This window comes from Crocodylus siamensis, chromosome 5 (genome assembly GCF_052110815.1).
Source record: "Crocodylus siamensis isolate JL-2025a chromosome 5, ASM5211081v1, whole genome shotgun sequence".
In the NCBI taxonomy this organism is placed as follows: Eukaryota; Metazoa; Chordata; order Crocodylia; family Crocodylidae; genus Crocodylus; species Crocodylus siamensis.
Window position 1 is genome coordinate 60,524,134 of NC_143399.1, and position 24,689 is coordinate 60,548,822.

The following is a 24,689-nucleotide window of genomic DNA, read 5'->3' on the forward strand; positions in this document are numbered from 1 at the left end:
GGGCCAAATACTGTGCTGACCCTCTTCCTCTCTCCCTCTCCAGGGAATGAGCTCCCTGAGCCCCTGCAGGCCATGCTGCCCCATCCCTAAGGACAAGACAAGAAGCAGAACCTGGAGCCCAAAGGGAGCCTGGAGAGACCCCAGTGACAGCAGCAGTAGGAGCAGTGGTCAAGTGGGAGCTCATGGGCTGGGTGTTAACTCTTCACAAGCTGCATATGACTTGCCAATTGGAAAGCCCTGCCTTACTTGCTTTTTCAGTTTTGATGCAGTTTTAGTGATAAACAGAAGTAACCAAAGACAAGAAAGATATGTTAGAAATTTATGCCTGCTGGTTGCAGCTGGGGACTGGATGCAGATAAACCAACTGAAACTGTATCCAGCCAAGACAGAAGTGATGGTGGCTGACCTCAGGAGAGGGTAGGGAAGGAAAGAGCCAGAACAACCATCACTGATGGGGTTCAGCCTCCCCTTGCACACAAGTTCACAACCTAAGTCCTCTGCTGCACTTGGACCTGCACAAATTCTATCGTTCAGGTCAGGTCCCCTTGCTGAAAACATGTAGGAGGGCATTCTCACCAGTTGCTTCCCAGTTCCTCCCTCTTGAAGCCCACCAGAGGCCCAAGCCTAGACAACTTCCAGAAGCACTTTAAGATCTTATTTGGGCAGACATTTATCAAACAAAGCTAGGTAGAGATAGAGATATTGTTCAGGGATGGAGTGGATCTGTCCAACGTTGTCCTTTAATTCTCCTTTTAGTTGTTTTGTTGTCTTATAAAAATAAGTATTCTGTTTCTCTTGTTAAGTCATCCTAAGCCTTGTTGGGAAGGGTGGCTTGTAAACTGAATAAATAAAGTCTCTAGGCATACCATATAAAATCAGCAACACAGCATAGTGCAAAGCCATTTAGACCCAGCTTGCATATCAGAAGCAGTACAGTTGCCAAGGCCATGCCTGGAGGGTGCGGGGGGAGACTGCCCCAGGCACCATGGCCAGTGCTGTACAGGCCCTGCCACACCCCTCCCCTCACCACGGCTACATTAGGCACATAAATTAGTTGGACTGGAATGCTGTACTAATGCAGCCACAGTGCTTCCAGTATCCAAGCTAGCTTGTTCAGAGCTATTTTGGGTATCATTACATGGGACTATATTGTTTTGTGTAGATACATACATTCACTCTTGTACTTTTGCTTTTTAGAGTCACTCAATTGGGGAAGTGCTTTCAGGAAGGGGTGGAAGGATACAGGGAAAGGAAAAGAGAAATGATTGGCAGGGTTTGGAATATAAATGGATAGTGGTAAGATAAACATTAGCCTATTTAAGAAGTTCTACAGCATCACCAATCTTTGCAATATTTATAACTACTGCATTAATTTAACTACCATGGCCTACCTCTGCAAGTTGCCGCTGTAATTCTGCTATCTTCTGTTCATATATCATTTTTCTGTCCGACACAATGGCCATTAGGTTAAACCTTATCTCACCTTCACTATATCTAAAAGGAGAATATGCGTTTCAAAATTACAGATGTACAAAATTACAAAGCTCAGAAACATTACTTATCTGTCCCCTCCCACCCAACCAAGTTCCCTTCATCAAAGATCTCACCACTTAAATCACATAATAGATAATTATGCTGAGATACACAAATGCAAAAATGGGAAATAGCCCAACATTACCTTTTGTCAGCAGTTGTGCCAAAGTTTATCTTCTCAAATGGGATTATATATTAATTTATTTACTTACACAATTTAGCCGTTAGGCAACTGCTTTTCCAAACAGAAGTGTTTTAGAGGTGAAGACTCCTTTTGGAAGAACCCCATAACTAACATGGCCAACACGGTTTCTACCAATAACTTCTTCCAACATTTCTGAAAATGTTATTTGTGGTCAGGAGTTGAAATTAAGAAAATTGATGGGCATACAAATGTAGCACAAAAAATGACAACAGTGTCTTTACAATTAGAAAGCTAGTTTTTTGTGTGTGGTTTTTTTGAAGTCATGATTGCTTACTTTTGTATTCGTTTCTCTATGACAGGTCTTACAGCACTGATCCAGTCATCTTGATTGCATGCACCTAGGTAAAATATATGAAAAGACAAAAAAAATCAGCATCACCACAAAATGTAACATTATTTCAAGTTATTCAGGCCCCTAAGATATTCACCTGCAGGTAGTACCAGAATATATTTTTCTGGAGAATAACAAAAGCTCAACTGTTCAAAGTGACATTTTTACAGACAGATAAGAAGTCTACATCTTTTTAAATATAAGAAGATAAGCATCAGTACTTGTTATTAATTTTTAAAGTTTTGAGTAATATTTTTACATTGTATTGGGGAATGCAACTGAGATGAAGAAGATCTTTTAAAAGGGGAGAAAAAGTTCTAACACTAAAAAAGCACAAGTCTTTTTGCATGTGAGGTATACATCCGGTTTTACAAATGGGGAAAGTAATCAAAAATAAGCATACAGAAATTTCTCTGGCAATTCCTTCTCAGTAATTCTCACTCTTGCGAAATTAAAATAGTATTTCCTGCTTTTCAATGATTAAGTTTGAACAAAACGCCAATATTTGTAACGTGCTTTGAAGATGATATAATATGTGGATATTATATTTATCCATGTGAGCTAGGCCTTTTCTTCATCTCAAAGAGGCAGAAAACATGGCAGAGAAGTTAAATATCTCATGAAAAGTCAGAAAAAGTCAGTCACAGGTTTGAAGGCATCCTAATCTTTATGGTTTAAAAATGCCTCTGGAGTACAAGAAGGGAATGAAATTAATAACTTCAGTAGAACAAGATTTTTATTTAATCTACTCTTTGGGAGAAATTGGTGCCGATTCAAAGGCGAGTGCCACCTCTCCTTTGAATCAGCACCAATTTCTCCCAAAGAGTAGATTAAATAAAAATCTTGTTCTATTGAAGTCTGTAAGGTGCCTGACTGAGAGCAGAAACGGCTTGGGAGAAACCCCTAGTGGCGGGAAGGGGAAGCGCAGCTGCCAGTCACCAGGACTGTGCAGGTGCTGGTTGCTCTAGCAACCAGGGAAACCTAGAGCCAGGAAGGGGCGGAGCTTAGCCTTTCTTAAGCCCAGGCAGAAGGCCAGGAGGCCAGTTCCCCTCCGGCGGCCAAGGGAGGAGGAACTCAGCCAGAACAAAGGGGAAAACTCTGACGGTCGGAACATCCCCTGGTTCCTGTTGGGAGTTAATGCGCTCTCTCTCTCTGGTAGGGAGAGATTCGTATTTTGACCAGAACAGTCCAGCTTTTATGTTGTACTCCTTTGCTATTGAGATAAGCTGAACAACTATTACATGTATACACCTGGACTCTGTAGTTTGATCTATGACAGAGGTACTCAACCCCTGGTCTATGGGTCAAATGTGGCATGCACATGCAGCCCACAGGGTTCCCCATGGACCAGGACATTTGGCAGCCAGGGGAGTGGTGGCAATCAATACGGTCACACTCCCCCACTGCCAAATTCTCAAACCCTGAGTCCCTTACAGCAGGTTGGGGCCAGGTCGCACCCCCACCCCCACTCCCGAATGAGGCCAGGCCACACCCCTTTCCCTAGGAAGGATGGGGCTGGCCCATGCCCCCTTTTTCCATAGGGTTGGCTCAGCTCAAGCCCCATTCCCCCTTGTGGCGCTGAGCTATGTCCCTTCTTCCTCCATTGGGCTGAGCCATGGGTCCCCACCCCCTAAGCGCGACTGAGGTTGGGAGGCATGGCCATGGTCCCCTATGGTACTAGGTTTAGGTTGGGGCATACCTCTTCCCCTTGCAGGGCTGGGCCATGACACCTCACTCTCCCCTGCAGACCCTGCCCCATGCTGGATCAGAACCATCAGTTCATTCTGGCCCACAAATAGCTTAGGCACTGCCCATCCAAAGGTTGAGCACCACTGATCTACAACAACAGAAATTTATGCTGACAGAGAAGTCTCTGTGCTTCAGGTGAGACAACCAAGTTTGACTGCAAAATGAAGGAGTCATGTTTGTAAGTTTTGTTTTAAAAAAAATTATATATGAACAGACAGATCCTTCAGAATAAAATGTGTGCTTTTACTGAAACTTTAACATTTCATTTTTCTGCCTTAATGAAATTTGAGGGATCACGTGACATAAGGGAAACCAGGAGCAGCTCTTGATCTCCAGAGGTTCCCAACTGCACAAGAAAATGCTCACTGGCTGTTCACCATGCTTACTCACAACTCTCCTAGTCAGAGAGGAAAGGAGAGAGGTGGGGGGAGGGCAGGGAGGAAACAGAACACTTAGGGCACTTTTACACATGCTCCAGGGGCAATGGTTTAATTAGAGTAGCTCTGAGAGCCACTCTAATTAAAGCGCCTCCACATCTTCTGTATCAGCATCCCCGCACTTGAAAATGGTGTTGCGGGTGCTTGGACTAAAGCTTGTTCAACAAGCTTTTAGTTCAGGTGCCTCCACCGCCATTTTTAAGCATGGGGATGCTGATACACTAGAGGCTGGTGAAGTGCAGCAACTGCCACACTTTGCAGGCACGATTAATTGAGTCTGCTCTGACACACTGGAATTCCAGTGTCAAAGCAGCCTCTATGCTGCTGTATAGGTGCCCTTAGGGATACTGGAGGACAGCTGAAGCATACAGATACTTCAGGAAGCACTTAAAAAATGTTTCTCCTTTTTATGAAAGCATTTTTGAAGCATGTCAGGCATGTATGTCTGCACACTCACTATTTGGAGCACTTCAAAGTTATTTGGAGTATTTCAAAGAGTATATCCATTCATCCAGGGCCAAAATGGTAATCAAGAACTTATTTTATGATACTTTATATTTAGTACTTGTCTTCCCACAGAGAAAGCTGAAGGAGAATGTCATTGCAGCTCCCGAAAAAATAATTCTTTGTGGACCAAATATTTTAAATTTCTTAACAGGCTGAACCCAATGATCTCATGAGGTCCCTTCCAGCTTCTAAATATTACCAGTCCTAAAATATTTGGTCCACAAAGAATTATTTTTCCAGGAGCTGTACTGATTTTCTCCTTCAGTTTCCTCTGTGGGAAGACAATTACTAAATATAAACTACTACCATACATTACTAATACCTGTGAACCAGTTGGAAAAAAAAAAAAGATGGGAACATGATAAGAATGCGTGCATATATTTTATGCATCATAAGAAAACATATGATAGGATAACTTATGACCCAGAAAAACTTGGAATCCTTGATAAAATTATTAGGCTGACTACTGCAGTTGTGATTCAAAACAATATAAGAAAAGGGAATGAAGTGCCCCACTCAATGTCAATATGGGATTAGGGCAGGGAGATGCAGTACCATGGAAAAAAGTACCATGACTATGAAAAAGTTGGAGAGCATTCTTAAGAAAGGAAAATGTAAATAGCTTCCCCAAAGTTTTGGGATATGCTGATAATCTGTTTACTTTATCATGTCTTCTGTCTCTCTCATTAAGAATCCCTGGAAGCCTGAAGGAAATATTAGAAAACATTGGGATTTAAGATCAAAGATAAAACCGGAGCACAAGATGGCAAGTGTATCTAGGTAGAAGGCACAGCAATGCGGTACCTTAGAAATTAACTAAAATATCAAAAAGTATTAACAAAAATTAGATGCTCTCTCTTGCACACAAGATACTTTTTTATGGCCACTAGTTGGATAACAAATTTGTTACCATAAAATTAGTGCTAAATTACAAGTTGGTCAGATATGTAAGTCAGGATCAGTGAAATAAAACATTACCTAAATCAATTGGCCCTTCCCTAAGTCCATCTAGCTCATACAACCTTCCGTTAACAGGAACATAGCTTACGAAGTGAAATGCATCTTCTTCTTTTGCTGAAGACTTTGCATCAAACTCAAACATCTGTTGTCTGTAAACATAAGTAAAAGATAAAGCTGAAAAAAAGTGTGCACAGAATCCAGAAATTATTAATGTGTTTTTTTTAATTACTACCTGGCGAAACTGTTGTGAACCTGCCGAATCACTTCAGAGTTGCTTAGTGCCAAACCCTTCATCTTTAACATAAAAGTAATAAAAAATAAAAATGTAAGTCAAATATTTAAGTCAGAATAGTGGAAATCCAAAAATTAATTTTACTTACCGCTGCATCAAAACTTTGTGAAAATTCTTTAAATTCTGATAGTGTCTCTCCCAGATGGATATCTTGATGGGTACAATTTAATAGCACACTTACTATGGCTTGAGTAGCACAAGCATTATTTATAACCTGGCAGGGGAAAAAAAATATAGAAATTGAACACTAGTTCGGTACTGGGGACATTCACTCACTGTAAAAAATGAAACTGGGCCAACTCATCCTTTATAACCCCTTATTTTCTTGAGCTATATTGTTCTGACTAAAATCGCAGATGTTTCAATCTTAAAGTAGTACCTCATTAAAGAGAGAAAGAAAGAGAGAGAGAGAGAGAGAGAGAGAGAGAGAGAGAGAGAGAGAGAGAAGGCGGTCTCCCTGATAAATCAGCCTGAATAGTCAAGGAGAGAGAGTGCTGGAGACTAACCAAGATAAACCTGGATGGTAGTTTTAAGGGATTAATAGACAAGCGTAACACTGCACTTATTCTAAGTACATATTTTAAAACCACACTGTCCTTTTCTCCTTTACCTCTTGCCTATTCAATTAAACAGAGTAGAGAATCAACTATGCAAAGGTAAGTAATGTCATTGAGAACTAAAGGACAAAAGCAGACAAAAAGCTTCAAGAACTATTTGGTACTTTCAATTTATATGAACTAATGATTCCCAGCTGAAGTCTGTCAACCTTACAACAAGAGTACTAGCAGAGTAAAATACTGGGCAAGACAAAATCATCTGCTTTTAGTTGCTAGCAACTCAGTTTTCTAAGGAAAGCATTTCCCTTAAAAGCATTAAAATGCAAAGTAGAATGAACAACCATTAACATATTGTTAAATGACAGAGAAAAGAATAGATTAATAGGGAGTAAGAATATAAAAATCTCAGTTTAAGAAGACAATACTTCTGTGGAACCTAAACATTTAAGATGGACATACCGCGAAAACAAAACAATTTTATCAAACAAGTTGGAGTTCTGTTAATAAAGTTAAGAGATATTTCAGGTGGAAAAAAATATATATTTGGGAAACAACCACTCAAAGACTTCGATTTTCTACTTATTTTTCTTAAATTTTTCAAGACACATCTCTGACTTAAGCCTAGTTTCTTGTTAAGAAGTACCATACTGTGCCAGATCAATGGTCCATCTAGCCCAGGATCCTGTCATTGACAATGGCAAGGAGTAGATGCTTTAGAGCAGCGGTGCTCAACCCCCAGCCTACAAGCCAGATCTATCCTGTTGGATGAACAAGAAACAGTAGCAGTGTTACTTGCCACTCCTGTGCTGCCAATTTTCAAGACCCACAGGGACCCTGGTGGGCCAGCTAGTGTGAAGGGCCATGCTATAAAGTGCATGGGCCTGGGGCAACAAGAGGCCCAATCCAGATGCATGTGGCTGGGTCCCCATGCACAGGCTCTGACCCTTTGAGGGATCCAGCTTGCAGAATGGCTCCACACCACTCATCTAGCCTATGGGGCTCAAAGGGTTGAGCATACAGGACATGTTTAATGTACTGGATCCCCATCCTATGCTCCCTGGCATCCACCAGCACTGGTTTAGGGATGTAAGACAATACATTCCTGACTGATCTATTTAACAGCTCTCAAAAGACCTGTTCTCTAAGAATCTGTCTAATCCTTTTTTGAACCTGGCTATACTATCTGTCTCTACAACCTCTAGCAGCAGCTAGTTCCACAGGTGAACTGTGAGCTGGGTAAAAAAAAAAGTATCTCTTCTTTTACACTTGCCTCCTGTTAATTTCAGTGGATACCCACTTGTTCCTATGTTCTGGGATTTGGTGAATAACCATTCCCTATTCACTTTATTTTCACCCTTCACCATTTTATAGACCTCGCATACAAGGGCTGTTCAAAAAGTATCAAGACTGATGCTGTAGGAAACAAAATATTTTATTTACAGGGGTTTTAGCATAATCTCCTTTGAAACATGCTCTTTCTGCAGCCACACGCTTCTCCCAGCATTTCTGCCATTGCTGGAAACACCTCTGATAAGCAAATTTGGGAAACTGTTAAAAGCTGCTCAGTGGCAGTTTGTTTTACGATTTCCACATCAAAGTCTTCCTTTCAAGGTTTTCTTTAGATGAAGAAAGAAAAAAGTCGCATGGGGCCATATCAGGCGAATACGGAGGCTGCAGCACTTGTAGGATACAGTGTTTGGCTAAAATTTGTCTAAAAATTGCTTCACAAGCTATGCTGAGTAGGCAGGCATGTTGTCATGAGTCGGACACCCACTTCTCTGGTCATTTCATTCCCAAATCACCGGTTAGAATTGAATGACGTGAACCAACAGAAATATAACTTCTTCTGCTATCTCTCGGACAGTCAATCACCTATCATTTTGAACCAAACTGCAAACCGCTGCCACATTGTCATCATTTGTGATGTGCCCGGAATGCTCGTCACTTTCAACTGAGACCATTCAAAAACTCTTGCATGGCTCACAGTGTCATTACCAAATGCTATTTTAGGTTAGTAATTCTAACATTTCACTTGCCATTTTCCTGATTTTCATGCAACATTTAACACACTTGCCTTGTTCTGGACACTCTGACATAACAAAAGGGGACGCAAGACACAAATGATCTTACTTCAACCACCGGCCACAGACAACTGAGGAAAACATTCAGCAAAGCCATGCCCCCCACCCAATACTTTGTACCACAAATACATGCTCAGATACTTTTTGAACAGACCTTGTATCCTCCCTCAGCTTTCCATTCCAAACTGAAGAGTCGTTGCCTTTTCAGTACCTTGTGGGATGGCAGTTTCATAACCCTTATCATCTTTGCCCTTCTCTATACCTTTTCTAATTCCAATACATTCTTTCTGAGATGGGAAGACCAGAACTGCAGACAGCATTCAAGATATGGATGTTTTTTGTCTTTTTTTTTTTGACACACAGGTGAAGGGGTTTGTCAAAAGCTTTTTGGAAATCCAAAAATGTATCAACTGGATCTCCCTTCTCCACATGCTTATTAACAACTTTCAAAAGAACTCCAGAAGACTGGTGAGGAATTATTTCCTTTCACAAAAACCATCCTGACTCTTTTCCAAGATATATTTATGTGACTGCTGATATTCACTTTTATTTTATAGATTCTACCAATTTACCACAGATAAAAGTGAAATGCACTAGTTCGCAGCTACCAGGATCATTTCTGGAGCCCTTTTGGAAGCTAAGCATTATATTATGGTAGCAAGCCATCAGTCCACTGGCACAGAGGCAGTTTGTAATAATAGGTTAGGTATCACTGGCAACAGTTTAGGAATTTCACATCTGAGCTTCTTCAGAACTCTCAGGTGAATAACATCAGGTTTAATTTATCTAAGTAACTTACTAAGGTTTAAATTTATTTATTTATTTATTCTAAAACCTCCTCTATTAAAAGAGAGAAAGCGTGAGAGTGAGCGCACAACTAGTTTATGTAACAACCTTATATACTAATGATATTTATATACAAACAATTTACGGTGTGGAGGGGAAGGAGGAAGAAGTAGGGGGAGACAGGGCTTTAATGTACGGTTGCTGCTTCATAATAACTGCCCACGTCCAGTTTTACCCCATGATTTGCTGAAGCTAAAAATGGAAATAGGTTGGCTTTTAAAGGAAGGAAGTAACTTACTACAAGTTAGCTTACACCTACTATGGGGTAAAAAAGCACATGAGCTGCTACCATAGAGCTGTTAAGATGCAGTAAGACTTACCCTGTACTCTAAGCAGGGCCATGTGGGGTGGGGAGAGTGGGGGGGTGGGAATTGGGGTGAGTGCCCCGGGCCCTGTGGAGCCAGGCGGAGCAGTGGTGGCATGAGGCTGGGCAGAGTGGTAGCTCTGTGTCTAGCCGATTGCTACCCTGCCCCGACACCAATGCCGCTATGCGGCAGCAGCTTCTTCAGGTCCCTGGCCCAGGATCGGAGCAGGGGCAAGGTCCCACATGGTCTGACTTGCACCCTGCTTGGGTGGCCTCTGACTCCAAGATAAATTGTTCATATATTCATTCCTAAGAAATCCAGGTAAGTTAACATTAAGGTGGAATACCCCCTTAATTCACCTCATAGGATTTCTTTTTGTTCAAAAACGCATTCAAATTGTAAGTCAAGCTTTAGCATTAGTTCTACCATTTTTGTCCAAAAAGATAAACAGCTGAACGCATGACATTTAAAAAAGGGAATGTGAATCTGAAATGGGGCTATGTATTAAATGACAGACAGTAATAACTCAAAAATTATCTTAAAAAGTCAGCGGTCACGATCTATTCTTGGTTATCTTTGTGCTACCTGAACTGAACAGAATCTATGAAGCTGTAATTATATGCATAAGGAATCAAGTAATACTGAGCTACACGCAGCACAAGGAATTTTTTTTTTTTAGTGGTTTCCCTTCGAAGAGCTTGCAGGGTAGGAAAAGCAGCATATAAAATTTAGAGTCAGTTGGACTACTGGCCAATATAAAATGTTACAAAAAACTGTAGCACTGTGTAAGAGATTGTTTTTATAATCCGGAATAGAAAAATATTTTAAGGCTGTAAAACATGAAACCACTTCCAGCAAAAAGGTAAAACAGAAAACCATCTATTTTGTAGTCAAAACAGGTCAGAACAAACTGACACCTTTTCTTTAGCGAGATCAAGAAAAATAATGCTAGGGTACAACAACCTGTTCTACTATGTACTTCTAATTAACAATGTATTGCTTAACTGGGTCTATCATTACTCATTTTCCTCCAAAATAAACCTGTCACTAGAACACTGGATAGCATCCTTTTCTGAAAGCAACTTTTATACCACAGAATTTTAATCTATATATAGGATTTTCCTCAAAGCCCATCTGCAACTTTGCACACAGAATATAAAGTTAATTTGTATCAACTATCTAACGAATGGAGACAGTGAAGATTTTGGCCAAAGGTTTAGTGTTATATCTCTTGCAATATAGTTAGGGGGTGGTGGCGGGAAGACAAAATTCTCCATGTTACTTACCTACATGAAATGTAATAATCTAAGGCAGAGGTGCTCAAACCTGGCACCATGCCAGCCAGCCTGCAGGACCACCCACAGGTTGTGGCCCTGCTTGCAGGGCCCAATCCCCACATGCAGGAATGGACGGAGAGACAAGGGGCCTCTGAAGCCTAATCCCTGCACACAGGACTGGACAGAGGAAATGTGGGGCTCCCAGAGCCTGATCACTGCTTGAAGGACTGAGAAGTAGTGCTGGGCTCAGTCCCAGCACAAGGGACAGCAGACTAGTCTTAAGTCTTATATCTGGTCTATGGGGCCAAAAGGTTGAGCAACCCTGATCTAAGACACAAAAGACAAACCTAGGCACACAATTGTTTCATAGTGAAAGAATACACTGAGGAAGATTATCCTGTTGCTTCAACTGTCTCGTACTGTTTCACATTTCTCCAGCTTCACCAGAGCCTCAGTAACTACTTGTTTACTGGACAAACTTATTTATTTATTTTTTGAAAGATGCTAATATCCCAATAACATATGTTCCAGGTATCAACTGATTTGTATTAGGACAATGCCTGGAAGTCCATAATTGAGACCGGCATACCAGTGGTTTGGACCCTGAACAAACAAGATAACCCTGCTTCAAAGAAATCTGTATCTAGTTTGAAATAAAACACAGTAAGCAAAACCAATGGTAGATTTAGAAAGCAGGTAAAATTGTGTTTGTCACTGTGATGTGCAAAATCAAGCCAGTGGATAGAGCCCAGATGATCGTTAACCAAATTTCCTTTCAACCATGGGAAAGAGGTAAAGGTCACATTACTGAAGCAACAAGTAGAGTGGTAAAAAGAGAAGCATTACACCACATATTTGTAGGACAAGATTTGAAAGAGCAGATGGCTGAATTTGAAGATGGTAAGGTGGTCAAGCAAGGTACAGAAGCTCCAAGATGAGACCAGGAAGAGGATATTAAAATATATAACAAAAAATAATAAGAGTAATTACACTAGGGTGAAGCATTACAAGTCATCTTAGAAGGGACAAATTCGCAGATGTATACTCGGAAAAGTAGTCAGTGCTAAATAAGATTGCTAAATGAAGAGAGGCCACAGCAGACTTTTGAATGAGAGACAACAAAACAACGACAACACACGACAACACAATAATGAGGATGATAATAGAAGAAGAAAGGTCATTTAATCATGGGTTATTCTTCATAGATGCTCTGAAGAATGGAGCAAATTATGTTAAGAGTGATACTAAAAGGGTGTTGAGGGAATGGGCTTTGCAACAAGGAGTCAAAGATGACAATGACTGAGTTAACAAAATAGAAAAGGGGGCTGAAGTTAAAGGTGTGAATGGCTGACAGCCAAAGGGGGGGATGAAAAAGAACAGTGCTTACTGAAAATAAAAGCGAGCAAGTGGCTCTTTTGATCAAGAGCACCCTTGATTCAAAGCTGCAGGTCAAACAAGGAAGAAGACAAGGAAGTGGAATGCTAGGATGTTGGATGGGAAATCAACATGGAAAGAGAAATAACTGAAGATACCCGTTAGAAGACAGAGTTACTAATCCCCATCACCCTGGTCATACTGGAATTTCCTCAGTATTATCTTTTAAGTATGTCTTTCACATGCAACAGTGGTAGGATGAGGACTATCTTAACTAGGCATGTACCAGGCTTTTTGCTCCATTGGGTCTAAACACAACAACTCAAATTCCACACAGAAAACAATATACAGCTAATATAAATCACATGGTAATGTTGTTCTGTACTCTAAATTTACATTTAAAAAGCAGGTGTGGCATCCTCACCAGCTTGAATTTATAGGTTGATTTGAAGATGGGGAAACATATAGCATGGTAGAACAATTTAGTACTCTAGGCCAGGGATTCTCAACTTCTTTCTTCTTGAAGGACCCCCTACTATGCTATAAAAATTCCACAGCCTGCTGCCCCTTCCTACCCAGCAGCAGAATGCAGCAGGTAAGGCTTGGCAGTGGGGAGCGCTGGGGCCCCACTCACTAGAGCAGTAGCAGCGCAGAGCCTTGCCCACCTGCCTGGAAGATGAAGCCTTTGGGGCAGGCCCACCCCAGCCCCTTTCTGTGGGGCTCACCTCAGCCCCAGGCAGCCAAAGAAGTTCCTTTCCCGTGTCGGGCCAGCATGACCTCCCTACACCTGCTCATGGACCCCCGCATTGAGATCTGTGATTCAAGGCCAATTTCTTGCACCTCTGCTATTCTTCCTCATTCTCATCAGACAGTCTCTTTTGAAGGGGTCTGGAGAACCAAAAAAATATGAGGGTTAAGGGTCTTAATAACACATGGGCTTAACACAACACATGGGCTTGTGTCCTTATTAATCTATTAATCTTCTGAATGTCTCAAAATTTTGGAAGACTGTGACTTTAATTATATGTCAGATGTATGCAATGCGATCTATTTATTATTTCATACTTATCCTCCACTTGGGCTGATCACACATGGTATTTAGCATTACTAAATCTGAAAGCTCCAAGGTTTAAGTCAACAGGAGTTCTAAAAACATAATCATGCTTCCCTGATTACTAGGATGTAGACAGCCTTAATGTTATTTTTTGTTACTAATATCAGAGACTCAGCATTCTTCCTCCTATCAGATATATTGTGTTTAGTTCCCAAATATTGTTCTATAAATCACCACACAGCAACAAATAAATGCTCATTGTGAATTTGCGTATTACAGTAATACATTTAGCACAATACTGAAGATCAAAAAAATTAGTAGAAGCATGTAAGCTCACAGTAATGACTCATAAAAGTTGATTACTTGTTGAGCAGTGTCCGCTTCTGCTAAGATTTCTGCACCAATTCATGAAAAGAAGTTTACTTGGGAAACAGTGGTTTTAAAACAATGCTGAACATGGTCAAATACATTTAGCAGCAGCATTAATACAGGTAACCACTGTGATAGACAATGCATGTTAATGTTCTAGTTTAACAAGACAGAAGTTAGGAAATTCAGAGTTAAGGCTGAAACTGTATCCTTAACTCACCTTACTGTGCCTAGGTATCCTAGCTCAAATGGTATGTATGATCATCCACAGTTCTGAGGCCCCAATATGAGGACCATATCATACCTAGGCATAACAGGGAGGCCAAATTTAACATGAATTCACATAAAACTGAGCAAGGTAATAAAAAAACCCTTAATATTCATGCATAGTAAACCAACTTTTTAATTAAAAACTGTCCCCAGTATATTCAAAAGCTGTAGCCTAGTTGTCAACTTTAATACTATAAGATGACCAGAGAAGGAATAATGAGCTATAACACAGAAGTGTTTAGATTTGTTTTAAGACTCTTTAACTCTCATAAGATTAAGTTTTTCTTTTAAGAGACACTGTTTCAGAATCATGATCTTTGATATATCAAGTTAGAGGTCTGAATATTTAAAAATAAAGTTGCAAGATGGAATTTATGGTGGGAATTTGAACAAATACTGATCTATAGTAGTGATAATCCTTTTGTAAAGTTTCCAGATTGCATCTTTACCAATACTGATATACATTGCTATGGCGATCTACATTTTACCAATATCAAAGCTAAACATACAAACACAAGGTCTCTGTTTACATGTAAATTAAAAAAAAACAAAACAACTTAAAGACATGAAAGAAGTTCAAGAACTTGAGTTAGGAAAGCAAAAAAAGAAAGTTGTAGCTCCTCAGGACATTTGGTACTCTAACTGCATAGTTATATTGAAGACAGAATGACAAACCACCAATCCTTAATGTTCAACATTAAATTGGCTTACTGCAGCCTTGCCAACCTGTATTGGAAGTCTGCTAGCACAGACATAATATCTGCTCACCTACCTTTACATCACAGTAAATGAGACATAAATAATGGAGCAATATTTACTTTTCCAGAAAAAATAAGACGACAGAACTAGAAGTTTGCAAGGTTTTTTCAGAGTTGCTAGATTAATAGAAGAGTGGATTTATCCCCTCCTCCCCACCTCAAAGTGGCTTATGACTTTTCCTCTCCCCCATCCTGCTCCCACCTCCAGTGCTTTAAATTTTTTTTTCTTGCCTTCAGTTTGGTTTACTCCGTACTGTACTTCATTAATATGGATAAGTAGATACACTTCACTTAATCACATAACATAAAACAGGTTTCAGTGTGTTGCCTATTAATTAAATTGTTACACAGTCTGGCTATATTTAAGGCTAGGGACAAACATTACATATAAACTGGTTTAAGTGATCAGAAACTGGTTTAAACCTGTAACAGAACAGATTTTCAGTGCACATCAACCAGTTTGAAAATCCCTGAAACTGGTTTGAGATAAACTTGGCTGAATGTAGTATCAGACTTAACTGATTTAGGTCAAACCAGTTTACGCAATGTTTGTCCCAGAGCCCTTGTTTGTTTAAGATACACCAGACTCCCCCAGCATCCTGGCATGCTCTCTGGGCTGGGTGGGGCTCTCTGCTCCACAGCAGGGCTGGCCCTTCCCCTCTGCTCCCTGGCTGGAGCTCTGGCAGAGACTGCAGATGTCTGCCTGGCTTCTCCCTGCTAAACAGGGATTATTCCCCCTGCCCCTCTGCTTTACAGACACCTCTCAGCATTAGCTAATAGACCACATGCTGGCTACAGTCCATGCTGTGGGAGATGACAAAGGCAGACAGGCTTTTTGGAGCTAATCAACAGGTAGCTGGTAATGTCCTTCCTTGGAAAAGCTGTTTAAGAAGGGCTTGAAGTACTGGAGAGAGGCTTTGTTTTCTTAATGGGCTGATAAACACTGAGCTAGAGGTAATAAACATTCCCTGCTGGGCTGCTGGGGTGGGGGGGCTCTCAGCTCAGTTCTGTGGCAGGGAAGGGAAGGCTGCTCTAGCGTCCCCTAGCTTCTAGCCTGAGTCACTGCAGGCATGTGCCTGAGTCTTTTCAGTCCAGAGGGGATGTTTGTACACTTACAAACTGGTTTAGCCTAGCCAGGTTAGACTAACCTGCAAAGATCGAATCAATTCAGGCTGAAGCTTTTTCAATATTTGTCCCTAGCCTAAAGGCTGCAGGGTGCCACACTACAGCACTGCTGCATGTACAAATATCTACACATAATTCATAGAATAAGCCCAATAGATTTCAAGCAGGAATCCAGTGTCAAAAAAATTCTAATTTGTTGTGGTCTTTCTGAGTTCTTTAACAACAGAATTGCTCTCTTACTTTTCTATAATCAAAAAAATGAGTGAAAGCTAAGAGTGAGCATTTTCAGAGGGGTACCTTTAGACTAATGAGGTTGAGAATAACTTGCATATTAAGTGCATAAAATTTTTCAGCCACACTACAGTTTAATTGTACTGAAGTTAAGGGCACACTAACTCTAACTTTCTACCTTGTAACTAACTATTCTTTGCATCAGTGCCTCATAAACCGTGACATGGAAATCAGCTGTCAAGGGCTGCTATCAGAAACCTTGGAAAGGACAGGAGTTAATCAGTTTTACGGCTGCTCTCTCCCCTTCTTTTCAAAGCTTCTGTTAACCGCCCAGAACCTGATTTTTAGAACAATTATTATTGTATCAATGATTATCAAAAGCATTGAAAACTGGGAGGGGGGAGCTAATCAGTTTTGTAACTACTAATATTACAAAACTGAGAGGACTGTGCATGTAACAATTGTTTATATTTAGTTCATATAAGTACATAGTCCTTTTTCAGTCCCAAATATACTGTACACTGCATACACTGTATTTAGAAATACAGATTATAACAACTCTAATTTCTCCATGTTTCACTGAAGGACTCACCGGGAGTTTCAGAAGACAAACTGGTCAGAGTCACATGATAACTGAGACTGAAGAGGCTTACTGTTCTCAAAATGGTTGTCACTGAATTTAGAGATGTTAGTACAGAAAATAAGAAGAAAAATCCTTTCAGCCTCTATATTTATCATACTTCATGTGTTTTTATTTAGCTAAGCCATTGCACTTGACTAGTACAGACACGGTCAAAGAAGCAAAGAAAAAAAAGGAGCCCAATGGAAACACTATGAAGGACGCTTTTGAAATAGTACTATTGAGTGACACACACTTTAAGAGTAGTTAATGCACATTTTATGCCAGTGGGGCTGAATCTTTATGGCCAGCAAGCCGGATGGACAGCACCTAGGCTGTCCATAGGCTGGGTCTAGCTGGTGATCCTATTCTGGTGACAGTGGTGGATGTCACAGGGACCCATTTGGCCATATGGGAGGAAAGGAGAGGAGGGCAGGCTGGCCCCAAACTGGCCGCACACAGATGGACAAGGCATGGCCGGGCTCTGATCCAGCTGCAGGGGGAAGGGGCATGGCTGCCCAATCTAGCCTTGGGGAGGGCAAGGGTGTGGCGTGGCTCCAACCCATCCGTGCAGAGAGAATGGGGCATGGCCTGGCCCCAACTTGGCCCTGAGGGGTCTGCAAATTTGGTAGCCAGGGAGGGTGGCTATGCTAATTGCCACTGCTCCCCTGCCACCAAATTTATGGATCTCTGGGAAGCCTTGTGGGTAGGATACCATGATTCTCTGGGTTGTATTTAGCCTGCAGGCTGGAGGGTGAGCACCCCGTTTTTAAATTAATTGCATAAAAAAACTGAAGGAATAATTAAGCATCACAGTCACTTGAGTGTAATCCTTAAATGGAAGCTCCCCACAAAACCTCATGACTTCCTCATCTTCCAACAGAGAGATGACCTATATTTTCAAGCTTTAGAGAATGACAATAGCTTTAAATTAAATAAAACCTTTAATTAATTATCCCTCCATACAATTACATTTTAAAACAGATTCACTGACTTTTTTGCTTTCTTTAAAGCACCCCTCCGCTATACTTCAGAAATGAGTTTAGCAGAAAAGTAAGGAAGAGACAAACTAGTAGAAAGCAAAACAGACAAAATGATTTGCAACTTGTAACAAGCAACAGCAGCAGCATGTTTGATTATGGTGGAGAGCGGAGTCTGGGTTACTATGGAGATGAATAACTATCTGCCTACTTTTACTGTAATACCAGACTAGAAATATTAGTTGGTATTTTTGCTTCACCAAACTAGAAATACAGCAGAGAAAGAAAAAAAAAAAAAGGATTAGGAGAGAGAAAGAGGTAGAAGGACTCTTAGACCAGAGTGAGAGAGTAGGGAAATAAAGTGGACAGATAAACTGAAGTTATCAACATAAAGAAATGTGTGTGTGGAAGAGCCATGAGACATAATGGAGACATTCGGAAAGCTTTTATTTTCCACTTTTCTACTTGTGACTAGGCCCAAGTAAAAAAAACTCCCAATCATCAAAACCTCAGATGTGATGCACTGTCTAAATCCGTGACGAAATACAAAAACCAGTTCTGTTGCATAAAGCATTTTCTGTAAGTTCTGTTTCAAGGATCTGTACTTCTGATTCACGTACTTTATGAGGAGAGAGAGACAGAAAGAACACTGAGTGGGAAGAATACAGACCTCATAAATTTAGTAATGCTTATCAGTGCTTGAGAAATATCTTTAAGGTTAAAGTCTTACTAACCTCCCTTTTTGTGGCGGTAAGCTTACATTTGATCAGGTTATTCTCCTTTATTTCTTTAACTTGCTAGCTATAAACTGACCAGCCAGCCAAAGCTAAAATATGGGACACTTCAGTATTAAGGCAGGATAGTTGTTAATGAAAGAAGATGAATTCTTTTTGCATAAAAAATATTTGCTTTAACTTCCATTTCAAATTTTTCATATTTTATATTTAGATAAAAAGTTACTGAAATTTTCAAATCAGATTTGACAAAAAACTGATAAATATTGATCTAGGATGAAAATGTTTCCAGTGATGAACATTTGAGAAGTAGTGACAATGTATCTACTGGTTGAGGAAACATTTCTCCCATAATATTTTGTTGAAAGTGGTTTCAAAATGTCATTTACTCATTAGACTAAAGAAAACACCTACTACATAAAACTTGCTGACACTAAAAGGAAATCATCATTCACGTTTATTTTGCAGCAGCCTCCCCAACAGAATTTCAATTCTGTTTGGTTCATATGATTTGGTTTAACTCAGCATACCAAACAGGGCTACTTTGCCAGATCTTACTCTAACACTGGATGCCTACCACCTGGATAGCTTTACAATTGCTCATCTTTAGGAGCCTATCGAAGTTGAGACAGCTGCTGGCCAATTTTGCAGACAAACTTCAGGGCTGGCAGCCATTTTTGCCCCCCCCACCCTCATGCCTCTCATTGGTCTTGGGGCCTCAGCAGTCATGCCCCTTGCTGCTGATTGGCTACAAGGACCGTCAGCATGACCCCACCTTTCCCCACCAACTGGCTGCAAGGACTGTCCGTCATGTAATCCTGCTCCTCACCACTAATCAGTGGTGAAGGGGCAGTAACCAACCTGCCATGCCAGCAGCCCTCCACCACTCTTCCCCTTGGCGGGCTGCGTGGCCAGGCTGCAGTGACCACAAGGTCTGCTGGCTCCCCAGAGCAGCAGCATTTTATTTTTGGTGATTTTTTTGTTTCAGGGAGCTTGCCAAAAGCAAGAAAGGAACCCACACTTTTTTGCAGAGCCTCCCTAAAATCATGGTTTCTGCAAAAATTGCAAAAATCATGATTTTGGTCCGTCTTTACTTATCCTTTAACAGCTGCTTAACTCCGTGAACATTTTAACAGTAATATCACTGAATTTAAAAATTCTGCTTCATGACACATTTAAGGAAGTCATTAAACTGATTGTACCTGCTTAGCAAAAAATATTGTATCCAATCTGGAATCCTGAACAACAGAGCCTGCTGGTTCTTCTCCTGGCTGCCACTTGAAAAGGAAGATCAGCCCATGTACTGGTCTATAAAATGAAGGTCAAAACAAAAAGTGAGATGAAGAATAGTACAAAGAGTAGTACAAATTATTTCTAAGGTAACTGCACACTCAACTGAGGCAAAACAACTTAGCTAATTTGTTCATCCTACACAGGCCATTAAGCTCAGGCTTTCAGAAGTGCTCCCTAAATTAGAATGACCAAACTTTTGGACTAATTTTCAGAGGTGCCACCTGTAAATCTAGCTAGAGTTAGTGCTTAACTGACACTTCTGCCAAGCAGGGATCCTGGTTTTCCATGATATGAAAATAAACAAACAAACAAACAAAAATTCTCTGATAAAAACCTCAAAATTCATAGTTAAAATTAAATGATCCCCACAGCCCTGCTGGTGTCCCACACTCCCCACCCCTCCAGCTCCCCAGCCCTGCTTGTGCCCTTTGCCCCCCACCCACAGCCCCTACCCCCCCCAGGAGGGGGCACCAGCTGCCATGGCGATGGGGCCAGGGACCCAGGTCTACAGTCTCCTGCCCTCAATGGAAGGTAGTGGCTGCTGCAGCAGGCACATGAGCTGGCTCCCCCACTGCTGCTGCTTGCTGTGGGCTCAGACAGGGCTGGCTCCTGATGGCAGTCTGAGCACCTTGGGGGTAGGGGAGGAACCATGCCCCCCAGATCTATTTGGGGGGTGGGGGCAAGGTGGGTATGGGCTGCAGGCTCGTGTTCCCCTCTTTGCTGCCCTCCCCCAGACTCTCCAGAGTGCAGCGTGTGCAACCCAGCATGGCAGCACGCAGGGGGGACACAAATGAAAGCTTCCTGCCACTGTGAGCTCCACACGGCCCTGGCCATGCTTCCCCTGCATGCAGGGGCAGCAGTGAGGAGCACAACCCTGCACTGCCCCCGTGTACAAAGAGGAAGCATGGCCAGGACAGTGCAGAGCTTGCCGCGGCAAAGAGCTTTCCTGTGTGGCCCTGCTGTGTCCTGCCATGCCAGTCACACACGCAGTGCTCCGGAGGGCCTGGGGAGGGCAGCAGTGTTTGCGACCCAGGGTTTGCAGCCAGCTGAGCACTCCAACCTGGGGGGGTGGGAGGTTTGCAGCCTCCCCATTCCCAGCCGTAATGCCTGGCTGGCTGGAGGCCCCACCTCCCGGCCAGACAGCACCCAAGCTGGCTGAGGGAGCCGGGGGGGAAGGAGTTGTAGCTGGCCAGGCACTCCGGGGCAGGGGAGGTTTCCAACCCCCTGGGCACTCTGGCTGGGAAGGGGGGTGGGGATTGCAGCCTCTCCACTCCCTCAGCCCCCAACCAGCTTGGGCACTCCCTGGCAGGGCACTCCAGCCAGGAAGGGGGATTTGCAGCTGGCCAGGAGTGGCAGGGATTTGCAGCCAGTCGGGAATGGGGAGGCTGCAAACCCCATCCCGGCCAGCCTGCAGAGCTCTTTGCAAAAGGGGGAAATCCGTGGGTTTCTCTTCTAAAAGGGAAAATCTGTGTTTTCTCTGGTAGAAAATGGGAAATCCATGCCATGTTTTTTTCTGTTTTTCCATGGGAAACGTAAAAGCCGGATCCCTGCTGATCAGTCACTGCTTGTCCTGTGGTTCAGCTGGTAAGCCAAGGTGTTATTCTGATTAAATTCTAATATACATTTGGTCAGTAAGGATACAGAAATCAAGCATGCACTAAACCTCACAAAAAAAGGTTTAAAACACTGCCAGGCTTCTCTTACCCACAGTTCCACCATGAGTATATGCTATTTTCAGATGTCTGCATGGGTGTTTTTGTAACTAAAGCAGCTAACTCTCACAAGGTTAACTAATCAATTATAAGTCCTGGAATTTATGAGTTTAATACTAAGTTTGGTACTTCTACAGGATGTGAAAGAACTACCACACACACTCTGACCATTCCGATTTCTTAATTTGAGAAGCAGGGATAATAAAGCTTCTTTTCTGTCCCTTACTTTCCCCACTTAGATGCATGACGTTCCAAATGGAAACTCCCTTTTACTTTTTGTATCGTATCTAATGCAACAGAACTTTGATCTTACTTGAGACCCCAAGATATTACCAGAACACAAATGTTAAATTATGATAAATAATAGGACAGGTTCTAAAAATGTTTTCCGTGCACTGCTAAAGTGAAACAGTTCATACACAATGGCATGATGTTCATTAATAACACAAATAGTAATTCTTTTCAGGGGCTGGCCAAAACAGCTTTTTGGTTGTATAGGGCTTATTCATGTTTTAAAATTCTAGTTTGGTTGGGGCAAGTGACAACTGCAGGTCAAAACTCAACATAATGGTAGGGGTGGACTGATATAGATTTTGGGGCCTATGCTGATAGTCAATTTTTAAGGAAGCATATCAGCCGATACCAATCCGATTTCCAATACACAGCCCTGCAGCTTGGAGAACTGTGTGCAGCTGGTAAGTTTGCTGTGGTGGAATGTGAAGGGGGAGAGGAGGGGAGGGGCATGGAGGGGCAGATCAAGGCCCCTGCGGTGAGGGAGTAACACTGGGGCCATGGCTGGGCTCGGGATGGAACCACGGCTCATCGGGGGGGGGAGGGGCAGCTCCCGCTGCTGCATGCACCCCAGGAGGGCTTGGCAGGCGTGTGCCCCTGAATTTGCGTGGGGTGTGGGTGAGGCGGGCTGCCGGTGTGGGCTAGGGCTGTGCCGGGTTCTTCCTGGAGGGCGCTGGGCTGGGCTGTGGCAGCACTGGAAGGGTAGCTATGGGGAGGCTGTAGCCACCACAAAATTTGCCATAGCCCACCCATTACACCCCTTCCAGCACTGCTGCTACCCACCCCAAGAGCAGCCTGGTTCAACGCTGCCCCCCCATGTACTGGGAAGAGCCCAGTATAGCCCCGGCCCCAGCCCACAGCTGCACCCCACCCAGAATTTGGATGTGGGGGTAAAAAGCTCTCTGGCCAAGTTGGCAGATGTCACCAAGTAATTGGGGAGCGTGGCCACGCCAGAAGATAGGTTGCAGATACAGGCAGACCTGGACAGGCTGGAAAGCTGGGCAGACTGGAACCAGATACAGTCCAACACTCAGAAGTGTAAGGTGCTCCATCTGGGGGCAAACAATCCCCAACATACCTACAGGTGTGCTGGCGACAATTTGACTTGCACCACAGCCGAAAGGGACCTAGGGGTAGTGTTCGACCATCACATGAACCGAGCTGGCAGTTTGCCCTGCTGGCCACAGCATCGCACAATGTGCTGGCATGCATTAACCATTGCATCTCATGCAAAACTAAGGAAGCAATACTCCCCCACTGTACTCCACGCTGGTGAGACCGCAGCTGGAGAACTGCATCCAGTTCTCAGTACTGCACTTCAACAAGAACATGGAAAAAACTTGAGGGTCCAGAGAAGAGTCACCTGTATCATCAGGGATTTGCAAGGCAAGCCATATGAGGAGAGGCTGAGAGACTTGGGCCTCTTCAGCCTACAGAAGAGAAGGCTGAAAAGGGACTTAGTAGCGGCTTACTGCTACATCATAGATTCATAGATGTAGGGTCAGAAGCGACCTTGTAAATCTTCTAGTCCGACCTCCTGCCATGGACAGGAGAGAAAACTGGGCTCATATGACCCCAGCCAGGTGAATGTCGAGCTTCCTCTTAAAGACCCCCAGGGTAGGTAAAGACTCCCTTGGAAGTTGGTTCCAGATCCTAGATGCCCTGACTGTGAAGTAGCACCTTCTAATGTATAGTTTAAACCTACTCTTTAGCAACTTATGGCCATTATTCCTTGTTACTCCGGAAGGCAGTCGGGGGAACAAGGTCTCTCCCAAACCCCACTGGTCCCCCCTAGTAAGTTTATAGACGGTCACCAGGTCCCCCCTCCGCCTTCTCTTGCGAAGGCTGAACAGGTTCAGGTACCGTAGCCTCTCCTCATAGGGTCTACCCTGCTGTCCCCGGATCATGCGAGTGGCCCTCCTTTGGACCCTTTCAGTGCTGTCCACATCCCTCCTGAAGTGCGGTGCCCACAACTGGACGCAGTGCTGCAGCTGCGGCCTGACCAGCGTTGCGTAGAGGGGGAGGATCACCTCCTTGGCCCTGCTTGTGATGCATCAGTGGATGCAGGACAAGGTATGGTTAGCTCTACTGACCGTGTTCTCACATTGTCAGCCCAACAATGACTGTGTTCTCACATTGTCAGCCTCAATAATGACTCTAAGATCTCTTTCTGCCACCGTGCTTTTGAGAAGGGAGTTCCCCAGCCTATAGGTATGCTGCTGGTTCCTACTGCCCAAGTGCAGCACCCTGCACTTCTCAGTATTGAATTCCATCCTATTTTCATTTGCCCACTACTGTAACCTGTCCAGATCCTGCTGTAATCTGTCCTTCCCTTCTAGCATGCCCACCTCACCCCACATCTTGGTGATGTCTGCGAATTTAAACAGGCTGCTCTTCACCCTATCATCCAAGAAAGAATGAAATTGAACAGTGCGGGCCCAAGGACTGAGCCCTGGGGGACCCCACTACCCACTTCCCTCCTGGTCGAAAATGACCCGTCCACCACCACTCTCTTGAGTGCGACCCCTCAGCCAATTTGCAATCCATCTGACTGTAGACAATCAATGCCACAGTCACCTAGCTTTTTAATGAGAATGGGGTGGGAGACAGTGTCAAAGGCCTTCCTGAAGTCCAGAAAGACTACATCTACCACAACACCTGCGTCCAGTGATTTTGTGACCTGATCGTAGAAGGCAATCAGGCTGGTCTGAAAAGGTTCACATCAGGAGAATATATCGACCATGCTGGTTCACATCAGGGGAGTACATCAAAAACTCGGTTCACCAGGGTACCCCTGGG

General features: G+C 42.9%; 1 protein-coding gene across 3 annotated transcripts in view; it reads right to left on the bottom strand.

Moving 5' to 3' along the window:
- Positions 1-24,689, bottom strand: part of UCHL5 (ubiquitin C-terminal hydrolase L5) — a 40,833-nt gene that overhangs the window by 6,322 nt on the left and 9,822 nt on the right. For 2 of the 3 annotated variants that reach the window (XM_090048488.1, XM_090048487.1), the window contains exons 3-8: positions 19,797-19,902; positions 6,103-6,228; positions 5,955-6,016; positions 5,741-5,871; positions 2,013-2,076; positions 1,392-1,494 (exon numbers count right to left, since the gene is read on the bottom strand). In XM_090048488.1, coding sequence (XP_089904614.1) covers positions 1,392-1,494; positions 2,013-2,076; positions 5,741-5,871; positions 5,955-6,016; positions 6,103-6,228; positions 19,797-19,902 — 592 coding nt within the window. Of the gene's footprint in view, positions 1-1,391; positions 1,495-2,012; positions 2,077-5,740; positions 5,872-5,954; positions 6,017-6,102; positions 6,229-14,097; positions 14,182-19,796; positions 19,903-24,689 lie in introns of those variants that run through there. The other variant, XM_090048489.1, reaches the window with a different exon arrangement.